This window comes from Cebidichthys violaceus, unplaced genomic scaffold, assembly GCF_023349555.1.
Source record: "Cebidichthys violaceus isolate CVI_PGR_0920_01 unplaced genomic scaffold, fCebVio1.0.p SCAF_13, whole genome shotgun sequence".
NCBI lineage: Eukaryota > Metazoa > Chordata > Actinopteri > Perciformes > Stichaeidae > Cebidichthys > Cebidichthys violaceus.
This window is the reverse complement of record NW_027176296.1, coordinates 7187866-7215122: the sequence shown is the minus strand read 5'-3', so window position 1 is coordinate 7215122 and position 27257 is coordinate 7187866. Positions and strand designations below refer to the sequence as shown.

Here is a 27257-nt window from a genome sequence, read left to right as displayed (position 1 = left end):
TTTCTCTTAGTATGTTCATTGTTATGCACCAAAACACCAAGGTATACTACTTGTGAAAACCTACTTTGCTGTTAAGTGTTTCTGATGCTGATTATCAAGGGATTTTACTAGAGTGTAAATCTTTACTTCTTATTTTTCTTCCACATATTGATTTATTTCAACTGAAATAAATACTCAACAGCTCCCTGTATTATTCTATCATTTACTGGATTTTTTAATCATTGTGTTCTTATACATCTATATCTGTTACTGTGTACTTAATTTTTTTTATTGAAGAAAAGGTTAAAAAAAAAAAAGAAAAGAAAAAAGCCTATCATACATAAATATTATTTTTCAATTCCATTTTCTTCTTGTAAAAAGGTGAAACCAGTCACTGCATTTCAGATCTTCAGCACATGGTGGCAGCATATATTGTGACACAAGATAGTCACAGTGTTTCAGATGAATAGATTGCTTTATCAGGTCTTCTTGTTAGAAGGGAGATAAATGCTTTACTGAGCAGTTCATACAACGCAAAACAATAGTGAGTTTGCTTCCCTGTGAACTTGTTATTGATTTGCCAGTGCAAAAATCATCTTAACATTAGTCAGATCACATACTATGACATCCTCAAGAGCCTATATTGCTTGAGCTGCACCTTAGTACATTGGGGCAGACGTTGGCCAGGTGTCTGAGGACGTTCTAAGCACAGCATAAACACAAAATAAAGCTATCAAATCATATTTATGTCTGCCCACTTATTATTTTTCATGGATTTTTGTGCTTGATAGTGAGGTTCATAAAAGATTCACATAATACCAAAATAAGAAATGGCCTAACAAGGAAACTGAAGTATTGTCTTCCATATTTTGTTCAAGCCAGGGGAACGTTACATGAATGATGCTTTTGAGATGAATATGGAATACTGGAAACTAAAAGCCAGGTTATCTCTGCCTCGGCTGCTTCCATTTTGGCCGTCCATTTCTAAATCTGCTCCTTAGTCCCAATACTTGTGCAACACAAAATCAACTATACGAATTTACAAGATTCAAGTTATTCCAGATATATACTACAAGTGACATTGAATATTTTGAAGTTTGGGTTTTGGTTTGAGAGCTTGCTGGTGTGTGATGTGAAATTTGCCAAAATCAAAAGCAGATTTACAATGTATAAACATATCAGAAACTATCCTTTTCCTACTTCAAACTGCACAAATGTTGCTTTACAATCCACAGTCACTTCTTCTTTAAAGAAAGTATATCATGTCAGTCCAAAATATTACACAATATACACAAATTAGATGAACTAAATTCTCCCAGCATCTTTTACAAAAAGTCAAGAATGTGTCAGGGTCTAGTTTACATTTAGATTATTTTAAAAGAAACCTCTTTCACATTGTTTTTTAACAACAACCAAGACCATGTCCAAATTATGTTGCATATCTAAGAATAATGTTGTTTTTAAACATTGCTGGTTGCTTTATAGACACTCTTCACTGGGCTCTAAGGAGGATATGTTGCTATCTTTGTCTTTAAGAGAATAAGGTATGAAACATTTTGAGATTCTCTTTTTCACTTGGATCCATATTTCCAATGACCACAGCAGTGGCCTGGGCCAAACAATCAAATTGTATTGTTTCCCTTGTTTATGACGGGAAATTAAATTTCCTTTGGCTCATTTTTTTTCTTTTCTTCTCTGCTCCACGTGAAGCAGGGTGAATGTCAAGTGAGAGTGTTGTCTGATGCTAACTGACTCAAAGAGGTGACATATAGAATAAGCACATCGTACCGTAAACTGGACTTCTCTGGCAGTGAACAGACAAACAGGCGCTCACAAGTTGCTCTGAACACACGCTCACATTCAGGAACAGTCAACACTGAGAAGCGTCTAACACTAAGAAGCGTCTGCTCGTGGTAAGTCGTGCCATTTATTCATCACTCGTATCACTTATCGCGCTGATTTCATCATACATCATCAGCATCAAGCCATGTCATTTTGACTTTATCTGTTATGGGATTATTTGTACGTGGGAGTAAAAATTAACATCATTAGTGTGTGTTTTGTTACTTTAAGATACATTCAAGTTGCACCACATCGCAAAGCCGCTTAACTTGAATGAAAAGTGTCGCAACAAACCATCACAAGGGAGACGAAGGACAGCATGTTAACGAGCAACGTTACACGGCTAATGAGGGTACATTGTTACGTTAGCCTCAGTTCTTCACCTATAATATAGGCCATTCTCCTATTTCCATCAAGTGGCAAAGCCAGGTCTACAGATTAAGTCCCACCCCTTGGCTACTATCTACCACCTGCTCTGCTAGCATCTGTAACTCAACTGGTTTTCATCTTTAATCCTTTAAATTGTAAACAATACTGATGTATTCTGTCCATAATCTAACCAAAATGGGTTTGTAACACAATAGGCTACTGGATGGTTGAATTTGAACACCTCATTTGACTATTACTAGCACTCTACAACAACATGTCCCATGAGTCTTAGCCATTATTGCAATGCCAAAACCTGCTGGGAGAGGTAGTTTTTTTGGAGGCTAACAATGCTTTTATTATTTATTCCTTGTTACCTGGACATTTGACTATCCAGGTAACAATAGAAAGTTTGTTAAGTCAATTTTTTTGTTTTGTTTTGAGTACTACTGTTTTTATTAATTAGTCTATAGATTTATATTATTTAAAAATGTATTTATCTAAACTTTATTTAAAACTATCTTAGGATCAATTTATTTAAAAAGGTACAATATAAGTCCTGACAGTCCAGTTAGTCAGTTAGCCTCTGTATTGCAACCTGAATTCAGGCAGTTCAAACCCCATTGAGGGGGGTATCATCCCACGGGACTTTCCTGACTCCCCGCCGGTGTAGAGAAATTCTGCTGCAGATGTTGCACAGATTAGACCCACTGCTGACGCGGTGAGGTTTTATTGTTGAAACAAAAAATGAAATTACAGAAACTCCATGTAACAAAAAAATAGAGTCGTTTTCTCATTTCTGCCAATTTGGATTTAATCCAATATACAAACTATTAAAACATGCACGGACCATACAGCCCGCGGTTAGTGTCACAGTAAACGCAAAGATAGCCAACTTAAACTATAGGCCGACTACACACCACATGCAAAGATTATAAGATAGCAGTGTTATTTTGATGACTGTAAATAGAGCCAGTATATAGGTGAAATGCTGCTCCTTATTTGCTTGGAGCATGTGGCCAGACATTTGACTTTAGACCCTTTAGGCCCTTGAGTAAATTTTATTGTAAATACTGTTGTACTAAAATAGACGATTTGAATACTTCTTCCACCACTGCAAATCCCACGTCTTCTCCTTGTCAATGTACTTTAGTGCTAGGGTATCGGGTGTCTACAAGCCGTATAATTGATCTTAAAACTGTGGTATTTCTGCAGTAAAATCACAAACATAAAAACACTTTTTCATAAACATTATCATGAAAACACATTAACATCCGCACAGTTTTATCTTTGTAGATGAGACTGATAAGAAATCCCTCCAGTAGCTCAATAAACCTCTCTTCAACATAATGTCAACTTAGTGATAATGACTGTAAATGTTTAATGTTTTATCACTGTTTGATATTTGGTTAAACAGAAAAACGTCAGTTTACAGCACTGCCTCAGCAGAGCATGGGACGAGACAGAGGATGTCACTGACCGACTATAACCTCAGTGCAGGGTGCATCAGCACTAAACCCATCCTGCAGCATTTCAGCGTTTGCGCATGCGTGCACTGGATCAGCCGGCCTCTGGATGTCATGTGATGCTGTGGTGTGGTGGATCTGCATTTTCGTCTCTCATGGCAATTGGCTGAGACCGATCTTTCTATAGAGTAGTGATGTGAGCATCTACACACGTGAGATATTTTAAGACTGATCTTTAAAAGTAAGCCACATGAAATAAATAAGAATACATTCAGTTGTAGCCCCCTTCATGCCACAAATATAAAATATTTAGATAGATAATCAACACATATTTAAATTAGAGTAAAATAAAATAGAACAAAGTTTATAAAAGTAGCACTAAAGGAAGTATATATATATCTATATTTGTATAGATATAGATTTATATATTATCGTATTTTATTACATACAGGTATGATGCTTAAATGTTAAGAGTCAGCTTTCACATTTCAAAGGGTCAGGTCTAATTTAGTCACATATTCTAATCAGTTTGAGAAGGAAATGTGCTTTCTGCCTCCTCTACTTGACCTAATGAACTCTAGAGCTGGGAAATTGTGTAAAGGAAATTCAGTCTCATCAACCAGTGAGAAATGATAAGTCTTTATACCTGTGAATCCCACTTCCCTCACAGAGACAGGCACCTTTACAAGGGGTCATGTTGCCACACCTTTATTTGTATAGTTGTGGAAGTATAGTGATTGCCAATAGCAAATATTTGATATGGTAATTTCTTTAAGTTTTGTTCCTCTTCCTGCAGTTGTTTCCTCTCCAGAGCTGCTGTCTTTCTTTTAGCACCCTGTATATCTGGTCATGGCTCAGAAGAACCAGAAGTACAGGAATGGCTTGTCATGCTGTGTACTTGGGCTGAGCTTTGATTTTCAGCCAGAGGGCTGAATCTAGGTTTGCAAACAATGTTACGAGTACTATTGTCACAATGTAGATAAATTCAGTTTATCAGAAAAGGTTTCTTTTCTTAATAGTTCAGGTATATATTTATTACTGCTGCGATGCAGTAAGCAAGGTTTATATTTTGATTAGAAGCTTTACTAAGTTACAATAACACACTGTAAAAATACTGCGTTGAAAATGTTACTATTGCTATACGAAAAGTATAGAAGTATTATAAGCAAACAAATGTATTTAAAACACTAAATACACTAAAATGGTCCCTGTGATTATCATCACGGATGCATAAATGCTGTTTTAGTTGGTTGAGCTCATTTAAGCTATTTTATATAAGACAAACCTCCAAACTATTCAGTTTAGTTTAATTTAGGACAAGCACAACAAGCAAATCATCACATTTTAAATGTACTTTGACATTTTTGCTTGAGAATCGACTTTTCAAATTTTTCAAATAGTTAATATTCTGTCGATCGACTAACTGATGTCTCTGTTCAGAGCATATTGTACACCACTCTACACTGCACACTTGTGGTCAAACTACAAAAAAAAGAGCTTACAGAGACTTCAAGTAGCTTCTAATGACGCCATGAGAATACTGCTAAAGAGACCGAGATGGAGTAGTGCTAGTGAAATGTTTGTGGCTGCACAAGTCAATACTTTCCAAGCTGTTTTAAGAAATCTCATGTATAAATTCATTTGTCGACTTAATGACTCTGAAAATGAGATCATAGTTGTTTTAACCAACATAAGGTTTAGTAGCACACGCTACCAGTCCCAGCTGTGGCGACATTGGTACAGCTGTCTCTTTGTAAGGCATTGCTAGGCCTATGTACTTTTACTCTTTGCGTATGTCATTTTATGTATTTGTCTCTCTGGACCCTGAGTCTGAAATAAAGTCTATCTATCTATCTATCTATCTATCTATCTATCTATCTATCTATCTATCTAGCTATCTATCTATCTATCTATCTATCTAATTGATTAATCGTTTCAGCTCCAATTTTGTATGGAGCTAGCTGGGTAATTGAATCTATAACAGTGCCTCATATTCTACGAGGTCATCATATGTGAAGTTTGTAAAGTATATTTACTATAGCTATGAAATAGTTACAGTGGAGGAAAAAGTATTCCCTTTGGAATGGAAACGAAGCTAAAGTGGTGTGAAATGAAAATACTTGCATAATCAGATTTGTAGTTTGGTACAATACTTGAGGAAATGTATTATGCTATTTTGAAGGTTTAGGGGAAATTGTAACGTTGAAACAATTAGTTGATTAATCTGCAACTAAACAACTACTAAACTGGGCATCATCAGTTGGCATTTGACATTTTTTCACAACTTCTTCATATTTTGCAGACAAAATGATTAGTTGACAAGTCATTACATTTCACATTACAGTCATTTAGCAGACACTTTTATCCAAAGCGACTTACAATTCAGTATCTATCTATATACCGTAGGCACAGCTACGGGAGCAATTTTTGGGGTCAAGTGTCTTGCTCAAGGACCTAGTGACATGAGACTAGTGGAGCAGTAGCCGGGGATCAAACCTCTGACCCTCTGATTGAAAGACAGCCCTGCTCTCCACAGTCCCCCCTCCAGGGGACAATAATCTGCAGATGATTTTATAATGAAAATAATTATTATTTAGATTTGTTTAAAAAAAGGAAGATTGGATGAAGAAGGAAAATAAATATGTCATATTTTTATGAATGTAGATCACAGGATGGTGTGTCTTTGTACTGTGCATAAGAATGATATCAGTCAGTGGAAAGTCATGAAGTCAAACCAGCACAGCTGCACTTGTAATCTGGTTTGTCCGATAGTAACCCAGCATAGCTGCAACGTGTGTTTTGAGTGTGTGTGTGTGTGTGTGTGTGTAGGGGAGTAACTCTGTAGGGGGATGGGTTGGAGTTTCATAGCATCATCTGTCAAGTGTGTGTGTGTCCTCTGAGCTGCTTCCCCCACCTTATTCATTTGGCTTGCGTGGCCTTATATGGAAAATGGATCGTGTGGTGTGAGCAGTTTTAGCCAATCAGGTTGGTTTTGGATGATGGAGGAGGAGGGGAGTGTTTCTGTAGGAAGCTGGCTGGCCTGGTCTGGGTGGGGTTTTTAGGGGGTGGGACTAACCAAGCCGGCTGCTGTTTGAAAATGAATGATATGCTGCTCAAGTTGTAGAAACAGTGGGCTGTTGGGGTATTGTGTGTTAACCGGCAAACAGTATTCACAGATAAGGGAAATTGGACGATTTCAGAGAAAACCTGAAATACAAACCGAGGAAAACATAATATTTTCAAGCAATGCAATGTGAGTAGCTCAATTTAAATGTTTTATTTATTGTAGCTGAGATGTAGTCCTCTTAACTTGAACTCAAGCTCTCACTCAGACAGATCAGGTTTGGTCAGAAACAGGTTGGTAATGATGCCTGAGAAAACAGCTTACTTATATGTACGTATGTTTCATGTCCGACACTAAGAATGTTATATGAATTAATATCCCCTCCATACTCAGGTTTTATGCCATATGTCTGATTTCCCTTGTTATAATCCTTAACCACTCCCTCTGCCGTTTTAATTAAAGAGTTCATTTATATACTGATCTTAGCTCAGATGTCATATAATACATGATATATGTAATCTGTAAATTTCAGTAGAGGTGAAATGTGTGGCTCTTCACAACATGTGGACATCTGCTCGCTTGTAAAAGGGTGTAACCCAACCAGCAGATCTGTGTAAATTTGCCGGATGACAACTAATGTTAAAGGATGCCTTTAAAGCCTTTTCCCTTCTTTTCTTTATAAATGTCTGCATTGGCTTACACATTTTTAAAACTGGATCAAAAATGTTAAGCTTGATGTGGTAGCTGTATTGAGGATGCTTATGATTACAACCAGTGGTAAACCACTGCAGGGGACTGTTTAGAGGCAGCATCTGGCCGAGGATGCTGATCTTTCAGAGGATGTATTGATAGAAATCCAGTTCATCTCTGTTGTGTTCTGGGCGACACCATTAGCTTCAGATAGTCAAGTGGAGATGGCTGGTATCTTGGACCAGGGGAGACTATGCATAACAATAGAGAGAGACACCAGAAGGGAGGGGGTGGGGTTTTGTCTGAACTGTTTGACAAGGGATTAACCTAACTGAAGTTTGCAGGCATGGTGGTATTGTGTTGGGGAGAGCCCCTCGTTTGGCTTTAAGCATTCATGTTTTTGGCTGAAGATAGGGTTGTGATAGTTGTCTGCTGTCTTTATTGAGTAGAGACGTCTACATTAATCAGTGATAAAACTTAAAAAGGTTTAAGTTTCCTACTGTTACATTTTCCCTTTTTAAATCAAACAGCTGTTGTTGCGCACAAATCTGCTACATTCATAATCCTGTCCTGATTTAATGAATGCAGTTGCAATAATGATGTCAGTTTGCGCATTGCTTATTCCATTAGATAATTCATCCTGAGCATTAACTGTGGTGGCTACATGACACGGAAACTTAACAAAACCACTCAAGAAAGGACATAAAAAATGTCCTCCTTTCTGAAATCTAAATTAGACAGGTGTGGTAGAGCAGTTAATAAATTTGTTGGGTGACAGAAGATTAATCAGCAACTATTTTGATGATCAATTCATTGATTCATTCATTGTTTGAGGCCAAACATTTGCTTGTTCCAGTTTCTCTGATGTGAAAGTTTGCTGTTTTTCTCTGTTTAATATCATTGTAAATCAAATATGTTTTGGTTTTGCACTGTTCATCAAACATTTGAAGACGCCACCTTAGTTTCTGTGATACATTTTTTATTATTTTCGGACAATTTATAGACAAACAAAGTCCATCAGCAGTTAATCTGTACTGAAAATGCAGATTAACTTAATACAGTTGATGCAAAACCATGGTCTCTTGGGAAAAAGGGGTGCACATTCAAGTAAAGGTGAAGCCCACAAACGGATCACAAGGGTGATATCGGTAAACTACAGCAAACAGGAAAGGTAATAAGACAAACCTAAAATAGTTTACCACACAAGCAGTAGTTTCATTTTTGGAGATCTCAGCTCAGTAACATTGATGACAAATGATTGATGTAAGCAGCAGAGGGTCGCCACACCAGAGATAATTCAAAGGCATGCATCTCTAGCATTTATTCATGAGCTAAACATCTAAACATCATGAGCTCATGTGATGAAACCTCCTCAGACCAAAATGGACAGTGTTGAGAGGAATTTAAAAAGGGGGCAAGCAAGAAATAGCCCAAGGGCTTTTTCAAGAAAAGGGGGGGGCTTTTAGGATGCCTGCCTAAACCACACCCCAGTTCACTCCATATCAGCCTGCCTCCACTCTCAACTTAACTCCCTTTTAATACTGCTGGAAACCCACATCCACTAACAGCTGTGTCTTGAGGAATATGCAGCTGTATTGGAAATGACAGCAGTGAGATCACATCTTGGCTGAAAGTCTCCTCAGTGTCAGCTGGCTGCTCGTCGTATGAATTAAGTAGGATTGCTTTTCTTTACAACAGTGATGACAGTTTGAGGTGATTGCTGCTGATCCTTCAAAGTCCAGAATTTCAGGAATGCTGGTAATTTTTTTGCTGCTATTTTAGAAACTGTTCACACATGGCAAATGCCATTTTACCTGTTGTCATTTATTTGAAGGTGTGGTTGGTTGCGTGATAGAAAATATTTTTGTTCCTGCTCTCTGAACTCTCCGGAGTCCAATTGTCCCTGACAAGCGAGTCACGATAGGCTGCTGCCACAATAGGCAGACGAAACCGCTGGTATGTGTTTTCAGCCACTTTAAATAAACAGGCCAGCAGCAGCAGCAGCAGCAGCTCAGACCTGTGAGTTACCAAACAGAGGGGCTTGAATGAGAGGGAGTGTGTTTGATGTTGGACGAGTGTTGATGGTTTATTGTTTAGGAGGCTTTAACGTGTTGCCTGTGATGACATGTCATGTCAGTGGGAGAAAAGGATTATCCCTCCAGCTCTTTTGAAATGAAACTGATCACCTTTTAGACGCTCTAAAACCATGTAAAGGATACAGGATGATTGATACAGGAGAAGAACAATCTGGCTTTTATGCTCTTGTATCTTAAAATTTGGGTTTAGAGGGTTGAGCAATAGAAACGTTGGTGTTTTGTTGACCAAGCACTGCAATGAAAGGCAAGCCATTATTTGCAGCAAGACAATGTTATCTGCAGCAAGACTTTCCACTTTGCCTGCTCGCTCCACGTTCCCCACACTGTTGCCGTGCAACAAAATTTGTCAATAGATCAGGTCGTAGTAAAGACGAAGACTATGTTTGTTTAGCAGCTCATGAAGTCAGCTAGAAAGGTTAACATGTCAGGATGATATTTATTTGTGCAGATTACAGTTTTCCTTTATCTGTATGAATTCAGCAGAGTACAGTAACTATATGCCATCAATATGTAGAGTAATTCATGTTTAAATAACTTTTGTACACTGAATGCATGTGTAAATATAACATCAACTATAGCTGCTAGAAAAAGTAATGTGACCTGGTGCCAACATCACTCAGGTGTGGGTCTTGTGAGTACTAGAAGCTGCCGGCTTTCACACGTTGGCGTTACTGTCTCACAATTAGACCAAGCAATTTTTTTTTTTGTCAAAAAAATATCTTCTCAAAAGATAGTGTATCTAGATTTCTAATCAAATAAAATGCACCCTACCCAGAAATAAATTGAGCTCAAAGTCAATTGACAGAAGATGAGTCAGCAACTATTTTGATAATCATGCAAGTCTACTTCTAAGCAAAAATGCTACCATTCTCAGGTTGCAGCATCTCAATTGTGTGGTTTTCGCTTCCTTTCACTGTTTTATATTAATGTAAAATGGATATGTTAACGTTTTAGGCTGTTGGTTGGACAAAGAAAGGCATTTACAGTAAAGACGTTACCTAGGGTTTTAAAAAAAATGTAACAGACATTTTTCACAATTTTCTCACATTGTGAAAACAATTCAGTTGCTGCCCTTTACTAAAGGGCAGCTCACCAATGGAAGAGCTCAGTATAAATTGCTCCTAGATTTGCACATTATTAAAAAGGTCTATCGTCCACCTCCTCATTCAGTCCCTGGGGAGTGTTTTTGTGAAACAGTTTTTGCCTTTTTGCAGATGACCCGATACAGTTTTGGGATATTCTTATACTATGTTGCGTATACACACATAGCTTATATCTAGTCATCTTATTCATCATCTGTAAAAGCCTTCACTTCACTTGTTGTGAGTGCTTGTTGAGTATACAGAAGCTAACAAGCCCTGTGACTCTTCTCTCCTCTCAGTGACCGCGTGTGAGCCCACCGCCATGTCTGAAGCCGTGGTGATGGAGCCTCTCAGAGCAGGCGGCTTGCTGGAGTCATCCTGCGGTGCAGGACACAGCGCAGCCTCCCTCGATGACTGCATTGTGGATAGAGCAAAGTACGTCCACACAAACATATCGAGGACACCGTGGCACCAATGTCCCAGAGAGCTTTGTTTAGAGGATGAATCTGAGGGGTTACACAATGTCAAATAAGTTAGAGAAAAATGTACGTTTATATTTTAACAGCCAAAAATACCACCCAGCCTAGAGCTCCAGCGCTCAGTGGTGATTCACATAATGTTAATTGTGCAGTTTCATTGCGTGTATGATTAGTGTAATCATAGTGGTTTCATCACTTTTGAAGCTTTAATTGAATGCAATAATACTATAAACATTACTTTGAGACTATTATTGTGAGTGTTATTATGATCTACAGTTGACATGAAGGTATAATATGTACTTTCAGGAGGATGATGAGGAGTTTGTGTGTGTTGGGAGCCAACGTTTTCCCCATACGACTCAGAGCAGGTTCAGGCTTCTGCCTCTGATTTTCCCCAAGGATGCGACAAGCCACTTTTCTGTTTTAAGTGACATGTGTTTTCCTTTCACCTTCTTCAGTGAGTCTTCAGAGGAAGAGTCCGCAGGGGAAAGAGATGAGGAAATTGGTGCACACGATGAAGTCGCCAGCAGCACAAAGGCTACAGAGGTCCCTGCTGAACAGACCTCAAACACACAAACAGGTGAGGCCTAAAGAAAAGCCACGTGACGTCAAGTGTGACTTGAATGTGTTTACTCTCTTTGTCCCTTCCTGAACTCTTAACAGTTGTGAGGGCGGTGCAGCCGTATTAAAGTGTTGAATACACATACAGACAACTGAGATAATATTCTAGTTGAATCCAGTCACTGTGTTGGCTCTAGTCGCTGAAGTCAGCATAAGTGAACACATTTTTTCTCTGAACTTTTCCCCTGAGGAAGTGGGCCAAACCTAAGTGAGCGAACTCCACATTCTTTAGAACAACTTGACTTCCCTTTTCCTGCCGGCTTTTTCCAGTCCGAACTTTGACATTCCTTCCTGTCTTGGTCACTGAGGGAAAATCCTGGCCCGAGTATTTCCCTGATATTTGTTGTTACACAACGAGAACCTTCATAATTACCCTGAAAAATCATGTCAGTGGAGATGTTAATCTGATAAATAGGTCATTATATTGGTTTTATAAGATTAGAAACTGAAATCACAATTTTAGTTACTCAGTTTCCCTACTGATTGAAATGTCCTTGAATTGAACTATGGATGTACAAATTCACATCCTGCCCTCTCATCAGCTCTGATAACCAGCTGTTTGTGTTCTACCACATTTAGTTCATCTGTTTAATTTGACACCATTGCATATTGAAAACATGCAGCTAGCAAGGGCACACTTTTCTTAGTGTAAAAAACACAAGATGCATTTCTAATCAAAGAAAATCTTTTTATTTCAATTTTTTTTTTTAGCACGAGCCATTGATAATGTTAATTTTGTATTCACCAAAGTGATTGTTGACATCTCCGAACACTGCAACATTGCTACAAAGGGGTCAAACGGGTGAAGAAACATGTCGGTAAGATGATCAGACAAATTTCACAACAAGCCCACAGTTTGATTGAAGGTTGGAGCACTACAAATGTTGCTAATGTTCCCTCACTGCACAGGAAACTGGGTGCACACACAACTATGGCCCAAAGTTGAACCAGGAAGTCGTTCTGCAAAGAGTTTTTTTTTTTTACTCGTTGCTTTTATTTTCTCTTTTGAAAAGGTTTGGTTGACATTGGTGTTTGTTTACAACCTGTATGAGGATCTGATTCATCTTTTCAAATTGATCTCTGCAATTACGTTGCTGCATACAGTTAACATAAAAATGAAACCCCATGTTGTTGTTGTTTTTTTTGTATTAAATAAAATAACCTTTTGTGTTTCATGTGAGAACGTTTGTTTCTCCAAAAAGCCAGAAGGGTTGGTGTGATCATGAGATAAGACATTTAGCTAATCAGGAGTACCGTATTTTTCGGACTATAAGGCGCACCGGATTATAAGGCGCACTGTGAATTAAGGTGTCTATATTCACACATAAACCGCACCGGATTATAAGGCGCATTAAGCAAAACAACACAGTCCGGTAAATCAAACTTTATTCTACTCAGTTGTAACAACAAATACCGGTACAGAAAAATACACTCACTTATCGATTCATTCCTCTTCCACAAATCCATCGAATTCTTCATCTTCAGTGTCTGAGTGAAACAGCTGTGCGATTTCGCATTCAAGAATGCCCGAATCCCTCTCGTTATTTTCCGAGTCAGTCTTGTTGCTGTTATCGGTACTTGGCTGTTCAGTGATGATTCCAGCTTTCGTGAAAGCTCGGACGACAGTTGCGACCGATGGTTACTTGTTGTGCTTATTGATCGATTTTGACTTTTAGTTTAGACATTACATTCCTGTTACGGGGCCGATCAGGTAGTGACACAGCGTACCGTAATGCTCCGAATATCCATTGAGCGGAGCGGCTTCGTTGCTTACCAAAGTCGTACTTACACATTTCGACAGATTTTTGAGCGCATTGTACCACATAAAATCGATCAATAAGCACAACAAGTAACCATACATAAGGCGCGCTGGATTATAAGGCGCACTGTCAATTTTTGAGAAAATTTAAGGATTTTAAGTGCGCCTTATAGTCCGAAAAATACGGTAAATGCTTGTTTGTATTTTAATGTAGTACCAGAGGGTGTGTGGCATCTCCTCTAGTACAATAAATGCAAGATGTTTGAAAACTAGAGGAACAAGCAGAAAGTTTAGTTCAGCATGTTTCTTGGAAAAACTGAAATCCCTCAACCATCTTTATCTTATTTTTCTAAATGTCATTTTCTTCCAGTGAACACCCAGCGTCCAAACTCCCTTCCGGTGCCAGCAGCAGGAGGGCTCAGCCTTTGGACGTCACAGGGGGACGCAGAGGTGATACTGAGGATGGGGGACTCTGGCCTGGCTGCTGAGACCCCTCTGACCACCAACCAGATGTTCACCTCAGCTGTGGAGCGCTTTGGCGATTATACAGCTCTGAGCTGGAAGGAGGGCGAGCAGCAGAAGAGCCTGAGCTACAAAGAATATTACCAGACCTGCCGCAACGCTGCCAAGAGTTTCCTTAAGGTAGCTTCTTTTATCTATTGATTAATCCAGTATAAATGACACTCATTTCAGAGGATGAAGCTTTCATCTATATAGTTAGATATTCCGATTCCTTCTATTGTTATTACAATAATATTTGGGATGGTTTTAGCAGCACAAACCACCAAAATCTCCTGCTTTTAAGTATTAAGTATATTTTCCGCCTTCTCAGTAATAAAGAATACGAACAATTCATTGATTAATTAAGTCACTTTTTCAGAAAAAATGCCAAATGTTCCAGTTTCTCCAATGTGGGGATTTTCTTTTTCTCTTTTACGTCATGTTTAATTGAATATCTTTGGGTTTTTGGATTGTTGGATGAACAAAACCAGACAAAATAAGAGAAGAAAAAAAGACTAATCTTACTGTGACTGGTGTTTAATATGGTTCAATGCTGGAAACATTGGTGTTGCTTAATTAGAGAAATTCCTCACAGTAATCTCATTACGTGTGTGCTCCTTTTAGTTTCTATTCACCCTGAGCAACAATTCCCCTTCAGTATCAAAAGGTCGAAGATTTCCTTTTTGTTTTAAACAATCAACTTCTGTTATTTTTGTTTTAAAGCTAGTCCAAACAACACATCACGCATCACAAAAGAGCCGGGGTGAAATGTGAGTGAGGCCTCAGCTATTTGTTCAGCACAGAGCACTTCATTGTTTGTGAAACTTAACAGTTTGTCAGCATGGAGACTCAGCAGGACGTCATGTACACACACACATAAAGACATACTTACATATGGCTTTCTGCATTTAAACATACACACTAACCTGAACCTAAACCTCTACACATGCACACCCTTTGACATGCGACATGATTTTCCATCTGCAGGAGTGGAGCTTCAGATTTAAAGCCTCATGTTGTATCTCAACTACTGTTGTGAAAGACTTCACGAGTTATTTACAAAAGCTCATTGCAGTGTTGGTATCAGTTCCCTTTTCCAGTCTCCTGTGTTATTCATCTCTTTCTATAGTAACAGCTGCCGTGGCCATGTGCCTCCAACAACCTGTTTGTAGATTCAACAGCTCAAAACTGCCTCCAAATGTTTCAGGAATATAGACAAACTTTGTTGTACACTGATTTCAGTGCATGCATGATAGAATAATTTCTCTATTAAACTTGCGGAGGATCTCATCCCTACAACAGCAAACACAGCCAAAGAAACAGCCACAAAGAAAAAGGAGATCACACTCTACCTGCAATGTCCCAGCTAGATTACAAATGGACTGAAAATGGATGTAAATGATATTCCAATATAATTTTAAAAAAATATATTTTTTTTTACACAGCTTGGTTTGCAGCGCTACCACGGTGTTGGCATCCTGGGTTTCAACTCGGCTGAGTGGTTTATCTCTGACATTGCAGCTATTTTGGCTGGGTGAGTTGCATCTCTAAATTTGTCATTGTGTTCCCTCACTCACGTTTTCATTGCCAGCTCTGTGTTCATGCGTGAGTTCATGTGTGCATGTCTTCCATACCTGAGCGGTGTGATCCAAGACTTGAAATGTGAGTTCACCAGAGCGCAGGCCTTCGAGTGTTATGCAGTTCAGCACGTAGCCTCTTAGCTGAAAGACATCTTGATTAATAGGTGACAGCACAACGCTTAAAAGGAAGCTGATGAACTGCACTGTTGAAAGCAACTAAGCACATTTACCATAATATTACTGGCATTGAGTATTTTTCATTTATACTACTTAATTCCTCTACATTTACAGGAAAATAATGTACTTTTTTTCCCTCTCCCAGTAATCATATCAGGCCTTTGGAGGGGCCTGAGCCCTAGGTTAAGAACCACTGTACTAAACTACCCAAACATATAAAGTAGTTAAAACTTGCTTCTCCTCTTCCAGCTAAAACAGTGAAATGCTGTTAACACGTCAATTATTTCAGTATTTAACAATATAATTATACGATCCTATGAGTCAAAAGTACTTTTAGTTTTAAATACAATACTTTTACAATAATGTAATGGAGTTGTTATACATTGTTGTATTGATCATTTTACGTAAGTAAAAGGATTTGAGTACTACTGACGATCTGTAAGCAGATCACTTAGCAGTAATCACAAGCCTCTTCTGCGGTGCTTGCATCAATATTTAGAGTTGGAGGCTCCAACAGACAGAAACCTTGTGCTTCCTTCAGTGAGCTAAAAGGGATTGAGAAATTGATTCCATCTGAGTAACAAAAACCTTTCACGGCATCTGCCCAATTTCATCCAGGATTAAGATGACAATTTCCTGGTACGCCGATAGCAAGAGTGCATTGAGAATTGGGAAATAAGTTTGGTTATTCAAAAGATCAGTACATGCCGTTTCTCTAAAACTGCGATACACATACTGTTTGCGGATTCCCCAGATTCCCACGCCTACAGTCTGCTCAGTGCTGAGTGACGCATGACAACAGGATTGTATTGAAACTACGGTTAACCTGTGAAACTGGTCCTGATGAGACAAATCACTTTTTTAGTTTTTTAAACTCAGTAGAAGACTGCAGGTCATGTAGCTGGAAAGCCAAAAGACAACAATGCTGCTAGGTCAGGTCATTCGTCACTAGGAATGGGACAGAGTTTCATCGGACTCTGTGTAAATGTAAAAGTGAAACTGCTGTAAGTCTGACTGTTGTTTTGTCTGCTGCAGTGGATTTGCTGTTGGCATCTACACCACCAACTCTCCTGAGGCATGCCAGTATGTAGCAGACAACAGCAAGGCCAATATCATTGTGGTGGAGAATCATAAACAGCTGCAGAAGATCCTTCAGGTGAGATCAGAATGAGTTGCATATAAACACTGGACATCTATAAATCAAAGATATCAATGCAGGTTTTATTGTGCTCAGAGATGTGATCAGGACAGCAAAAAGGCAGGGAAAAAGGAAATGGGTTTTCTATAAGTTCCACGCAAGAAGATTCATATTTTTCTCCATTTTGTTGCCACCATTTATCGTCAGTGCTATCAATAATTAAGAGACAGAAATGTGAATTAGCGGCATCTTTTAAAACGGTATAGAGATTTATTAAATTGACATAACCCTAATCGTTTTAAATACTCCAGGGGTGTAGTCTTCTTATTAACTATACTCTGCTTTATGTGCTCATGGGATTATACTTTGTTTGTTTACAGGTTGAAGACAAGCTGCCGCACTTGAAAGCCATTATCCAGTACAAAGATGCACTTAAAGAGAAAAGACCAAATCTGTACTCAGTAAGTACACAATCTGTTCATGGCAAACATGAAACGATTAGTTTAGTTAAATTAGCATCATCTAAGTGATTTTGTTTGTGTACTGCAGTGGGCCGAGTTCATGGAGCTTGGATGCGATGAGCCCGACGCACCCCTCGATGCGATCATCTCCAGCCAGAAGCCCAACCAGTGCTGCACGCTCATCTACACCTCAGGGACCACAGGCCAGCCCAAAGGAGTCATGCTCAGCCATGATAATGTAAGTTACATGAGCCAAGTGTGTCTTGTATCACACGTTTGTCTCCCAACACTGAGAGCAGTTGTAAAGGGGGGAAAGTGCAGATGGAGTTGACAGACCTTCACATTTAAGTACAACATGTACACGGCTTGTTAGGCAGGTTTCTATTCAGGTAGGGTTCTGGACCTCAAGGAATGACTCAGACTTTTTAGTACTGTTTGTTGAAGACAATTAATGTGGACAGATGATGTGATGGAATGTAACCCCAGGTACAATCAAGTACTATACTTACTTACTATACAGAGAACTTCTACTCCACTACATCTCAGAGGGAGATATTTTGAGTTTCTTTGATAACATTAGTTACTTTGCAGATTCAGGTTATTAATGAATAATACAAAAAGGAATTATTATAGATTAAGCTGCCCAGCAGTATAAAAAGTAGTTGAAATTAGCTCCTCCTTTACCAGTTGCAACATTAGCGATGCTTACATATAAAAAAAATATCAAAATTTTTTATTTTAATGTAAGCACACACGTACTTTTACTTAAGCTTTTGAATGCAGGGCCTTTACTTGTAACAAATTATTTTTACACTGAGGTATTGCTTCTTTAAAAGATCTGACTACTTCTTCCACCCATGGCTGTAGTCCTGTTAAACCATAGATTCATTAACATGGCGCCTGGGTGTCTCAAACAATTAAAAACTTCTCATGCACGTATTTTATTCTTGTCAAAGTTCACTTATAGGAGGTATAAAACACTGGCCATAAACTTTCACCATTGTTTTTGTGTAATTATCTTCATCTTGTAAATAGCATGTCTGTGTGTGACCTCCCATACATAAAACAATAAAGATACCTCATTAAATGTATTGCTCTCTCCTCGCCCTCAGATAACATGGACCGCGCTCTCCACCTGCCGCCATGTGGGTCTGACAGATGCCACTCACAATCAGGAGTTGGTGGTCAGCTACCTGCCGCTCAGCCACATTGCTGCTCAGATGGTAGACATCTGGGTCACCATGAGGGTCGGAGGGGCGACCCACTTTGCACAGCCAGATGCACTGAAGGTGAGATACAACAGTGGTGTTTAGTACACAAACACACAAAATATATGGCCCATTATTAACGGCAGAGATTTAAGATAAAAATTCAAATATTGAACAACATTTTCATAGAAGGAAAAACTGGTGATTTTAAATCATCAGCAGCTGACATTAACATTCATTTGTCTTGATTTAAATAACATTTGCAATATCAATATTGACTTGTATAGCTCCTTTCATGCAGAGACAATGCCCAAATTGCTTTACAAAAAGAGGATTCAAAATGTTTAGTACAGAACTCAAGCAAAAACAGCGAATGAAATGTTTACCAAACCAAACAATAATCTTAAAATATTAAGAACAAAAAATGTACAGGGATAAATAGAAAAAAAAACGCAGTTCTTATAAATTATGATAATAACAAATAAAAAGCCAGAGTAAAAAGATTCAAAATGTAATTTCAGTTTGCCACTCTAAGATCAGGATGGAGGGTATTTCGTAGTTTAGGAGCATGAAAACAGAAAGGATCAAGTTAGTGGATGGTCATTATCTCTGATCTTTGAACACTAATCATGTGCATCTCTCCATAACGTGTCCTTTCATGGCAAGATTGTATCCGTCTGGTATGCTAAGCTGCAGCCCCTCAGGGCTCTTCGTTTCTTAAGGCTTCTCTCATTTCACCATCACCACCCCTACACATTCATCAGCATAGCCTGAGGGTGGACATATGAGTGTGATACAGTAGATATGAAAAGCTCATTTATGTTTCATGCAATAGTTTCCAAGAACATTGTGGTGGCAGATTTAAACCTTTCTGCTCATTTCCTCTCCACGAGAGCTGTAAACTGCATGTGCCATTTGTGTTTAAATCTCTGCTTTCTTTTAATAATCAGGGCTCTCTAGTAAACACTTTGAAGGAAGTGCGTCCCACGGCCTTCATGGGCGTCCCACGTGTCTGGGAGAAGATGCAGGAGAAGATGAAGTCTATCGGAGCCAAGTCTTCAACTGTGCGCAGGAAACTGGCTGCCTGGGCCAAAGATGTTGGCCTGCAGACTAATCTGACCAAAATGAATCAGTAAGTACGTGTTATTAAATTACAGCTATATTTGGACATGCTTAAATCACTCCTAGTTCCTGTTTCCATCCTTGGGTTCTCTCTTTTTACCAAACTGCTATTTTTTTTTTTAAATGTTTTGATGACATTGTGTCTCATTTATTATTGGTTGGATGCTGGATTTATGGTGCCTTGAGTAATTACATAAGACCTAAGAGTCTACATCAATGATTGCAGCTCTGTGAGGTTGTGCTTTGAGCTAAATGCTAGAGGAGAGCTAAAAGGCAACATGTCTGTACCAAATAGTATGGCATCTATCTAATAGTTGTTATATTTTACTTAAAATCACAAATGTTCACCTCGTTGTGGCACTAGAGGAAAAGTCAGAGGATCACCAATGCCGGCATGATTCATTGTCTGGATATCATGAATGTCTGTACACCATTTCATGGTAATCCATCCAATAGCCGTTGAGATATTCCAGTGTGAACCAACAGACTGGCTGACATTGCCATTCCTAGATCCCAAGCTGCTGGCGTGGCTCAAAACTCTTACACTTGCTGTTTTGTGTCTTTCCTCAGAAGCGGAGCAGCTGGCCGCACGCCGCTCAGTTATCAAGTAGCCAAAAAGCTTGTGTTTAAAAAGGTGCGTAAGGCTCTGGGCCTGGACCGCTGCAGCAAGTGCTACACCGGAGCCGCTCCCATAACCAAAGACACCCTGGAGTTCTTCCTCAGCCTAGACATCCCTCTGTATGAGCTGTACGGCATGAGTGAGAGCACCGGACCTCACACAATCTCCATCCCTGAGGCCTTCAAGCTCACCAGGTACATTTTTTTTAATTTATTTTTTTACTTCCAATTTGATTTCACGCAGAATTTCCTTTACACTGACAAATCAGAGCCAATTCAAAGCACGTGGTGAATTATGAAAATGTTTTGTCCTGCAGTTGTGGTAAAGAGATCCCAGGGTGCAAGACGAAGCTGCACAACCCAGACGAGGAGGGAAACGGTGAGATCTGCTTCTGGGGCCGTCATGTCTTCATGGGTTACCTCAACATGCCCGACAAGACGGAGGAGGCTCTTGATGCAGAGGGTTGGCTGCACTCCGGTGACCTGGGCAAACACGACCAGAACGGATTCCTCTTCATCACCGGAAGAATTAAAGGTACTTATTCGATATTCCTGTTAGAGCTAGATAACACTCAAGCAGGTGAATTTGTACTGGAGCCAGAGCCAGAGAAAGATAAAGACTTTGATTCTCCTTTACTGTCTACAATTAAATTATGGACTCGGTGTCCTGTTACAGGAGATAAAATCTCTAAGCCTAGGAACATTTTTCTTTATCTGTGATCAATAAATTATGTTACTTAACTGTGAATTTTAGAGCTGATCATCACAGCAGGAGGAGAGAACATCCCTCCTGTTCCTATCGAGGATGCTGTGAAGGAGGCTGTGCCGCTGATTAGTAACGCCATGCTGATCGGAGACAAGAGGAAGTTTCTATCAATGCTGCTCACCATTAAGGTGAGTCTTAGAAACCGGGGCTGCGGTCGAATAGTCAAAACAATATTGTCCTGTCTTTTCCTTTACCTTGATGGAAAACATGAGGTCACGGAAAGATGTGAAGGAAAATTCATAAGGACTTAGAAAAAGACAATCGTGGTACTCAGAGAAACCAGCTGCTCTGTTATAATAACACTGTTATATTTTTTACGCAACTATATAAAACACAAGAGAACAGAGACTATTTTGATGCTGTACAATTTGATTCCTGTCCAAAATAGAGTCACACCTCCTAAATTACAATTAAACTGCGATGTTATTGATGGCCGAATGGTGCGTCACTTTAAATGTAGCTGCCGTAAGGAATGGGGGACAGCATTATCTCCTTTCTTTTTGTAAAGGATGGTCCACTGCACTCTATACTAAAGGAGATAAGGAAGCAAGCATTAAAGCTGATTTCGCTGTGATATCGCAATCATTTATTAAGAAGGACAATCAATTCATAATTTATAGAGCTCAAATTGAAACAGAATCAATCTTTACAAAAGGGCTTCACATCTGAGGATAAAATGTAAAGATCATTGACAGGGAAATTACAGCTCAAATGTTAATAAAGACATTTTACAGAACACTGTTGTCTGCCATTTTCATTGATTGTGTTGGTAATTTCCAAACAATTTGGTGTAACCTTCCAGCAAGCACGGTTCTGTTTGTGCACTTTAATCTCAGTCGAAGAAGAGGACAGCAGGGCACTGTAACGAGAAGGGAAACTGTACTCATGAAGATAACACAGGATGTAACAGGCTGTTGAACAGAGTGAAGGATATCAGATGGAGACTGAAGATATAACCTGTCAGCCATTCTTTATCTGAGCCTTGTAAACATCCTATCATACTTTTTATCTAATCTCAGAAAGAGCCAATATTCAGTATGAAAAAGCAGCAGCATAAAAAAGTGAAGCATTTGCTTTTTAGACATTTCTTTTCAGATGCTGCCATCTAGAGGGCTTTCAGGAAAACAGACCCCAATTCCAAATTTTAAATATATTAAGGCTTTGAGTTGCATGGTCAAGAATATATATACATAAAAAAAAATAGGTGATATAATTCAACTTTTCAAATGTTTTTCTCTCCAGTGCCAGCTAAACGCAGAGTCAGGAGACCCAGAGGACGAGCTGACACCGGAAGCTATTGAGCTCTGCAGGAAGCTGGGCAGCGACGTCACACGAGTGTCTGAGATCGCAGGTGGCCAAGACCGACTGATCCACGCCGCCGTTCAGGAGGGAATCAACAGAGTCAACAAGGAGGCGACATCCAACGCTCAGCGCATTCAGAAGTGGATCATTCTGGATCGTGATTTCTCCCTTACAGGAGGAGAGCTTGGTGAGTGAGTGTGTGCTGACTAGGGGATCTTTATTTTGCAGGAAGAGGACAATTGACTCGTAATTATGTTAAACCTGCAGTGTGTGTGGTATTCACAATGGAGAGTCCAATGCTTCAAATTGACTTCCTGAACCACTTGTGATGAAAGGGCTTCTTCTAACTCAGTGGTCTCCAACCTTTTTTTAGATACAAAGTGTCACATGGTGCGTGGCTCTATGGGTTGCTAGAGTCATTTTTCTCCTCCTCAGATTGTTTCCTTTGAATAATTTATAGAGGCCTGGGGTGGTAAAACTGGTAGAAAACAATTAGTTGATCGACAATCAATTATTAAAATAGTTGACGATTCATTTTCTAATTGTTTCAGTAATTTTTCAAGCAAAAATACCAAACTTTCTCTCACTCAAGTGTTGAGACTTGTTGCTTTTCCTTCATGTCAAAGACTTTGTCATTTTATATGGAGCCTGTGGTTTAGTACAAATACTCTTTTTTTAACACATTAATATGGGCATTTTCACTGTTTTCTGACTTTACAGACAAAACAATTAAATCAACAAATAATTGTCTGATTAATTGGTAATTAAAAATGAATAACTGTTAGTTGCAGAAAATATTTCTGAAGCAGAACTTTGATTTTTCTTCCTAAAACCATAACATTAAGAGTCAAATGCACTAGCTTAAATTAGAGTGATTTACATTACTGACAAACTGTCCATAAGGCATATGATAATAATAATCTGGACTCAAACCTTTGACCAAGTCGACAGTCAGGTTCAAGTTAAACCTCAGAAACAACGACCTGTAGTGGAGTGTAGATGACATCCACAGGGCAAAGCAACTAGTTTTAGACTAAATCATGTGTGCTGTTTAAACTATAGTTTTAAGAAGTGATATGATTAGTTTTAAGTGTTTAACAATATGAATTCCTTACTTGTTCCACAGGCCCTACTATGAAGCTGAAGAGGCCAGTGGTGGCGAAGATGTACAAGGAGCAGATTGAGAACTTTTATAAGGAGCTGGCAACTCCAACGACTCCCGAAAACCCGCTGCCTCCCAAATAGAGCTGCTCCTACTTAGAGACTGTCTGAGTTAACATGCAGACACACCTCACCTCATTAATCCAGCCATTTTTCTTTTGTAAAAATGTTTTGATTGCCTTAAATTTTGATAATTTGTCTTTGTTTACATTTGTAGGTGTTGTGCTGAAAACAAGACGTCATTGTAAAATAGCTTTATGATTTTGAAGACGTTGTCAATAAGTCAAGGTCGACTATTTGGATTACTGGGATGAACAGTAATATCCGACACATGAAGTAGCAGCAGCTGTATTTAAGAAAAGTTGTTGAGTTTATTTTACTGTATTACTTGAGATAAGAGACAGAATCCAAAAAAAGCTTATTGGATGTTTTTAAAGAATTTGTCTTAACATGTTTTTCTTAATTTATTTTTAGTTTGCCAAAGTTTACATGAGCTTCAAACGAAGAACATTTCTAGGAAAGACTCCATTTGTAATTTAACAATCATATGCAAATGTTTACTGGCATTTTACATGTATTTGGTCTTTTTTTTCTTGTCTTTGTCAGCTGGGTTTCAAAGAAAATAATCATTTATTTTGTAGACGTTTTCCGCAGAGGTAGTTGCAGTTAGAAAGGTATTGAAATCTATTGCATATCTCATTTAGTTTTTCATGCTGTAAAACACGTTATTGAAGCCATATCTATTGCCTTTTGTAATTGTAAAGTCAGACTCTGTTGTTCTGTATTCTGACTATTACACAACTGCCTGGTCCTGTTGAAATGTTTTCCAACAGTCCTTCTGCTGTGATTTCTGTGGAATATTGTAAATATGTTTTGCCTATATCATCATCTTTCACTTTTTTTTTTTTTTTACAGTTGATTTTTCAGACATTTCTTCAGCAGCCCAGAAAACTCATGCATAATTTTATTGCACTCAAACTAAGAAACAAAGGCTAACTTGGAATGGGAAATGTACAAAAGTTAACTTGTATGTAGCTTCATGGCAAGTATATTACCTGGTCTGTTGCCATCCCTTGTACACATACATGTACAAATGTTTGAGGTTTTGATCCAGAGACTACATGTCTTTAACCTCCTTAAAGACGTTTCACACGTCTTCAAAGAAAAAGTTTTAAAAAGGAAGTAAAAGAGTTCGTTGTACTCCAAAGAGCTGATCTTGTATATGAAGTAATTATGTATATAATAAGCATATCGTAGGTATTCATAGTACTCTTAGCAGTTCACAGTGAAGGTGGGTTTGGCGGTTATGGTTTGCTCAAAGTAACTGAAGTTCAGGGTAAACCGAGCAATTTTTACGTGCGTGTATAAAGTCAAATAAGGAAATGACGGTGATTCAGTGCGTCTGGATTTACTTGACCTGACAAAGCTGTTGTTGACAATATCGGGGTTGAAATATTGAAATATGCATGAAGGAGAAAAAGGAAGCAGGCCTGTTTCTGTCTACAGACGTGAATGTTGGGTGTTTGATCAGTTACGGAATAAAAGTTGAATAAGCTAATGTGAACTCTGTTGTTATTCTATGTGTGAGGCCTATTAAATGTAAAGTATCTAGATCAATCTGATCGTTTACTTAAGTAAAAGTAGCAATACCACAAGAATATAGAAATACTGTTAGAAAGTCAAGCATTCAAAATTTGAATGAAGTAAAATTAAATAAAACTATTAGCTTCAAAATATACTTAATATAGCAAATGTATAAAGTACCTGTTTTGCAGAATGAGTCCTATTTCAAAATATTGTATATTATTGAATTATAATCATTGATGCATATTTGTGCACATCAGCTGGTAAAAATGGGGCTGATTTTAATTAATTTACATATTGAAGGGTAGCTAGTGAATTTCTTCCCAGGGAGCAATAAGGTTTTGTATTAATCTATAATAAAACTATTTATAAGTTGATTATATTTTGCATTATTTCTCTGAATCTGCAAAATAGGTAAAATTCTCAATAAATATAATTAAGTAAAAAGTACAGTAATTCCTATTAAAGTACATTGGAGTAAAAGTATTAAGTGACATAAAATGGAAATACTAAAGTACAAGTACTTCAAAAATTGTAACAGTGAGTAGTTGCTGTCATTACTGCCCCTGCACAATGTAAAGGGACACTCAGCAATAAATACTGACTTCAACTGTTTAGCAATTGTATTGCTTCAATTCTCAAGTTTCACAGCACTGTTGTAGTATATTTGATTATGTTACACTATAAAAAACAAAGTGGTTATTAGTCCAATACAACACTACCACAAACCCACAGCCTTAAAACAAACCAAAGAACTGAGTCTTTTTTGGCTGCTCAGAGTAATGACAGTTACTTACCTTCCATCACAGCTGCTGAGGGTCTTCGAGTTTGTCACCAACAAGCTGAAAGTATGAAAAGACCTCAGATCTTCACAGCAAACAGTTAGAGCGTTCAAACGTCCTGTGCTGGAGCCCTCATTAATGTTTTTAGTTAACACCTGTTTCTCCTGTTATTACAAATAAAAATGTCCGCAGTGAAAGATCTTAACAGGACTCTTAATTAGTGCTTCATTAAAGGCAGGTGTGTTAAGTAACAGATAATTTAGGTCCACGTCATTTCCAACAAAGTGAAAATTCAGACACATTTCTCAATTCATTTGTTGTGAAATTAAAATTTCACCAAAATGCTAAAAATAAAAGGGTAAACTTGGAATGGGTTATTTCAATCACGTATCACTGTGTATGTAGTTATATTGCAATTTAAGATTATATTCTTTATCAATAAATCAGTTGATCACTTTTTCAAAGAATAGATTTTTTGGCAATAAAATGTCAGAAAATTGTTTAAAAAATGCACATTATATTTTATAACATATTATATCAAAACAGTTGTCAATTCATTTTCTGATTGGCTTATCGGTTAACCAAATAAAAAGAAATTCAAATTCCTGCAAAGTTTAATGAGAACAGTTTTTTGGTTTATCCTGCAATTTAAATACCTGACTAATGTATGCCATCAAAACATGAAAGATCATATAAATATCCAGTATTGCCATACAGAAGTCTTGGTAATACATTTGTAACATTGCCCACAGTGGTGTCTCACACCCAGAGACATAAATGTATGGCAAAAACCCACATTAGGTTTCTTCAATGTGGAGCTTTACAATTTATTGATAAGCCTTCGCCAATAAATGTCCCTCTTATAATGACATTTCCGCGATAGATGGTCAATGCCTCATGAGCGTTACTGGCCGGCCCGCTGCGTGTCCTTTTAACCCCACAGACTGCATTGACCATCACATGAACCTTACGTGAACCCTGCACACGCACCCACGACCGGGTCGCACAACGGTCAATGATGATCGGACACACGCGGGGACAACAGTACTTAATGACTTTATTAATAATATGATTTAAAAATTAAAAATAACATTAAAATAACAATGTTTTGTCCTCGTTAACAACTTGCATCATATGGCCACATGGTGGCATTGTAATGCCAAGTTTTTTATTTTCAAAAAATACCAAATCGTTCTGCACATCCAGTTTGTTCTTCTTGGACCACATATAAGGGACACATTTCAGACATCATCACCCCCCCCCCCCCCCCCACCACCCACCCCAAGTTAAAACAAGAAATCAGACCTTTATAAATACAGGCATCCCTGTACCCTTGTCACAGACACATTATGACGACCACTGATGCAGGAAACATCCCGTCTGCACATGCCCCCCCCTCCCACCCCACTCCAC

The 27257-nt window shown here is 38.4% G+C and overlaps 1 protein-coding gene across 3 annotated transcripts; it reads left to right on the top strand.

The window, feature by feature from the left end:
• Positions 1-1810: 1810 nt before the first annotated feature.
• acsbg2 (acyl-CoA synthetase bubblegum family member 2) lies at positions 1811-25042 on the top strand. Of its 3 annotated transcripts, none has more exons than XM_068707584.1 (15): positions 1811-1892; positions 10885-11020; positions 11523-11644; positions 13815-14086; positions 15391-15479; positions 16738-16858; positions 17221-17301; positions 17390-17539; positions 18414-18590; positions 19460-19641; positions 20202-20444; positions 20567-20784; positions 21004-21143; positions 22258-22504; positions 23444-25042. In XM_068707584.1, exons 2-15 carry the CDS (start codon positions 10908-10910, stop codon positions 23560-23562), a joined length of 2274 nt encoding a protein of 757 aa, XP_068563685.1. In that variant the 5' UTR covers positions 1811-1892; positions 10885-10907; the 3' UTR covers positions 23563-25042. The 3 variants fall into 3 exon arrangements, with proteins under 3 accessions (XP_068563685.1, XP_068563683.1, XP_068563684.1); XM_068707582.1 differs by lacking the exon at positions 1811-1892 and adding an exon at positions 6746-6906; XM_068707583.1 differs by lacking the exon at positions 1811-1892 and adding an exon at positions 8998-9165.
• The last annotated feature ends 2215 nt before the right edge of the window (positions 25043-27257 follow it).

Coding starts and splice junctions, on each gene's coding strand:
- acsbg2 (XM_068707582.1), top strand. Junction 20,445..20,566: donor GAGGCCTTCAAGCTCACCAG/GTACATTTTTTT, acceptor TTTGTCCTGCAG/TTGTGGTAAAGAGATCCCAG. Junction 21,144..22,257: donor CAATGCTGCTCACCATTAAG/GTGAGTCTTAGA, acceptor TTTTCTCTCCAG/TGCCAGCTAAACGCAGAGTC.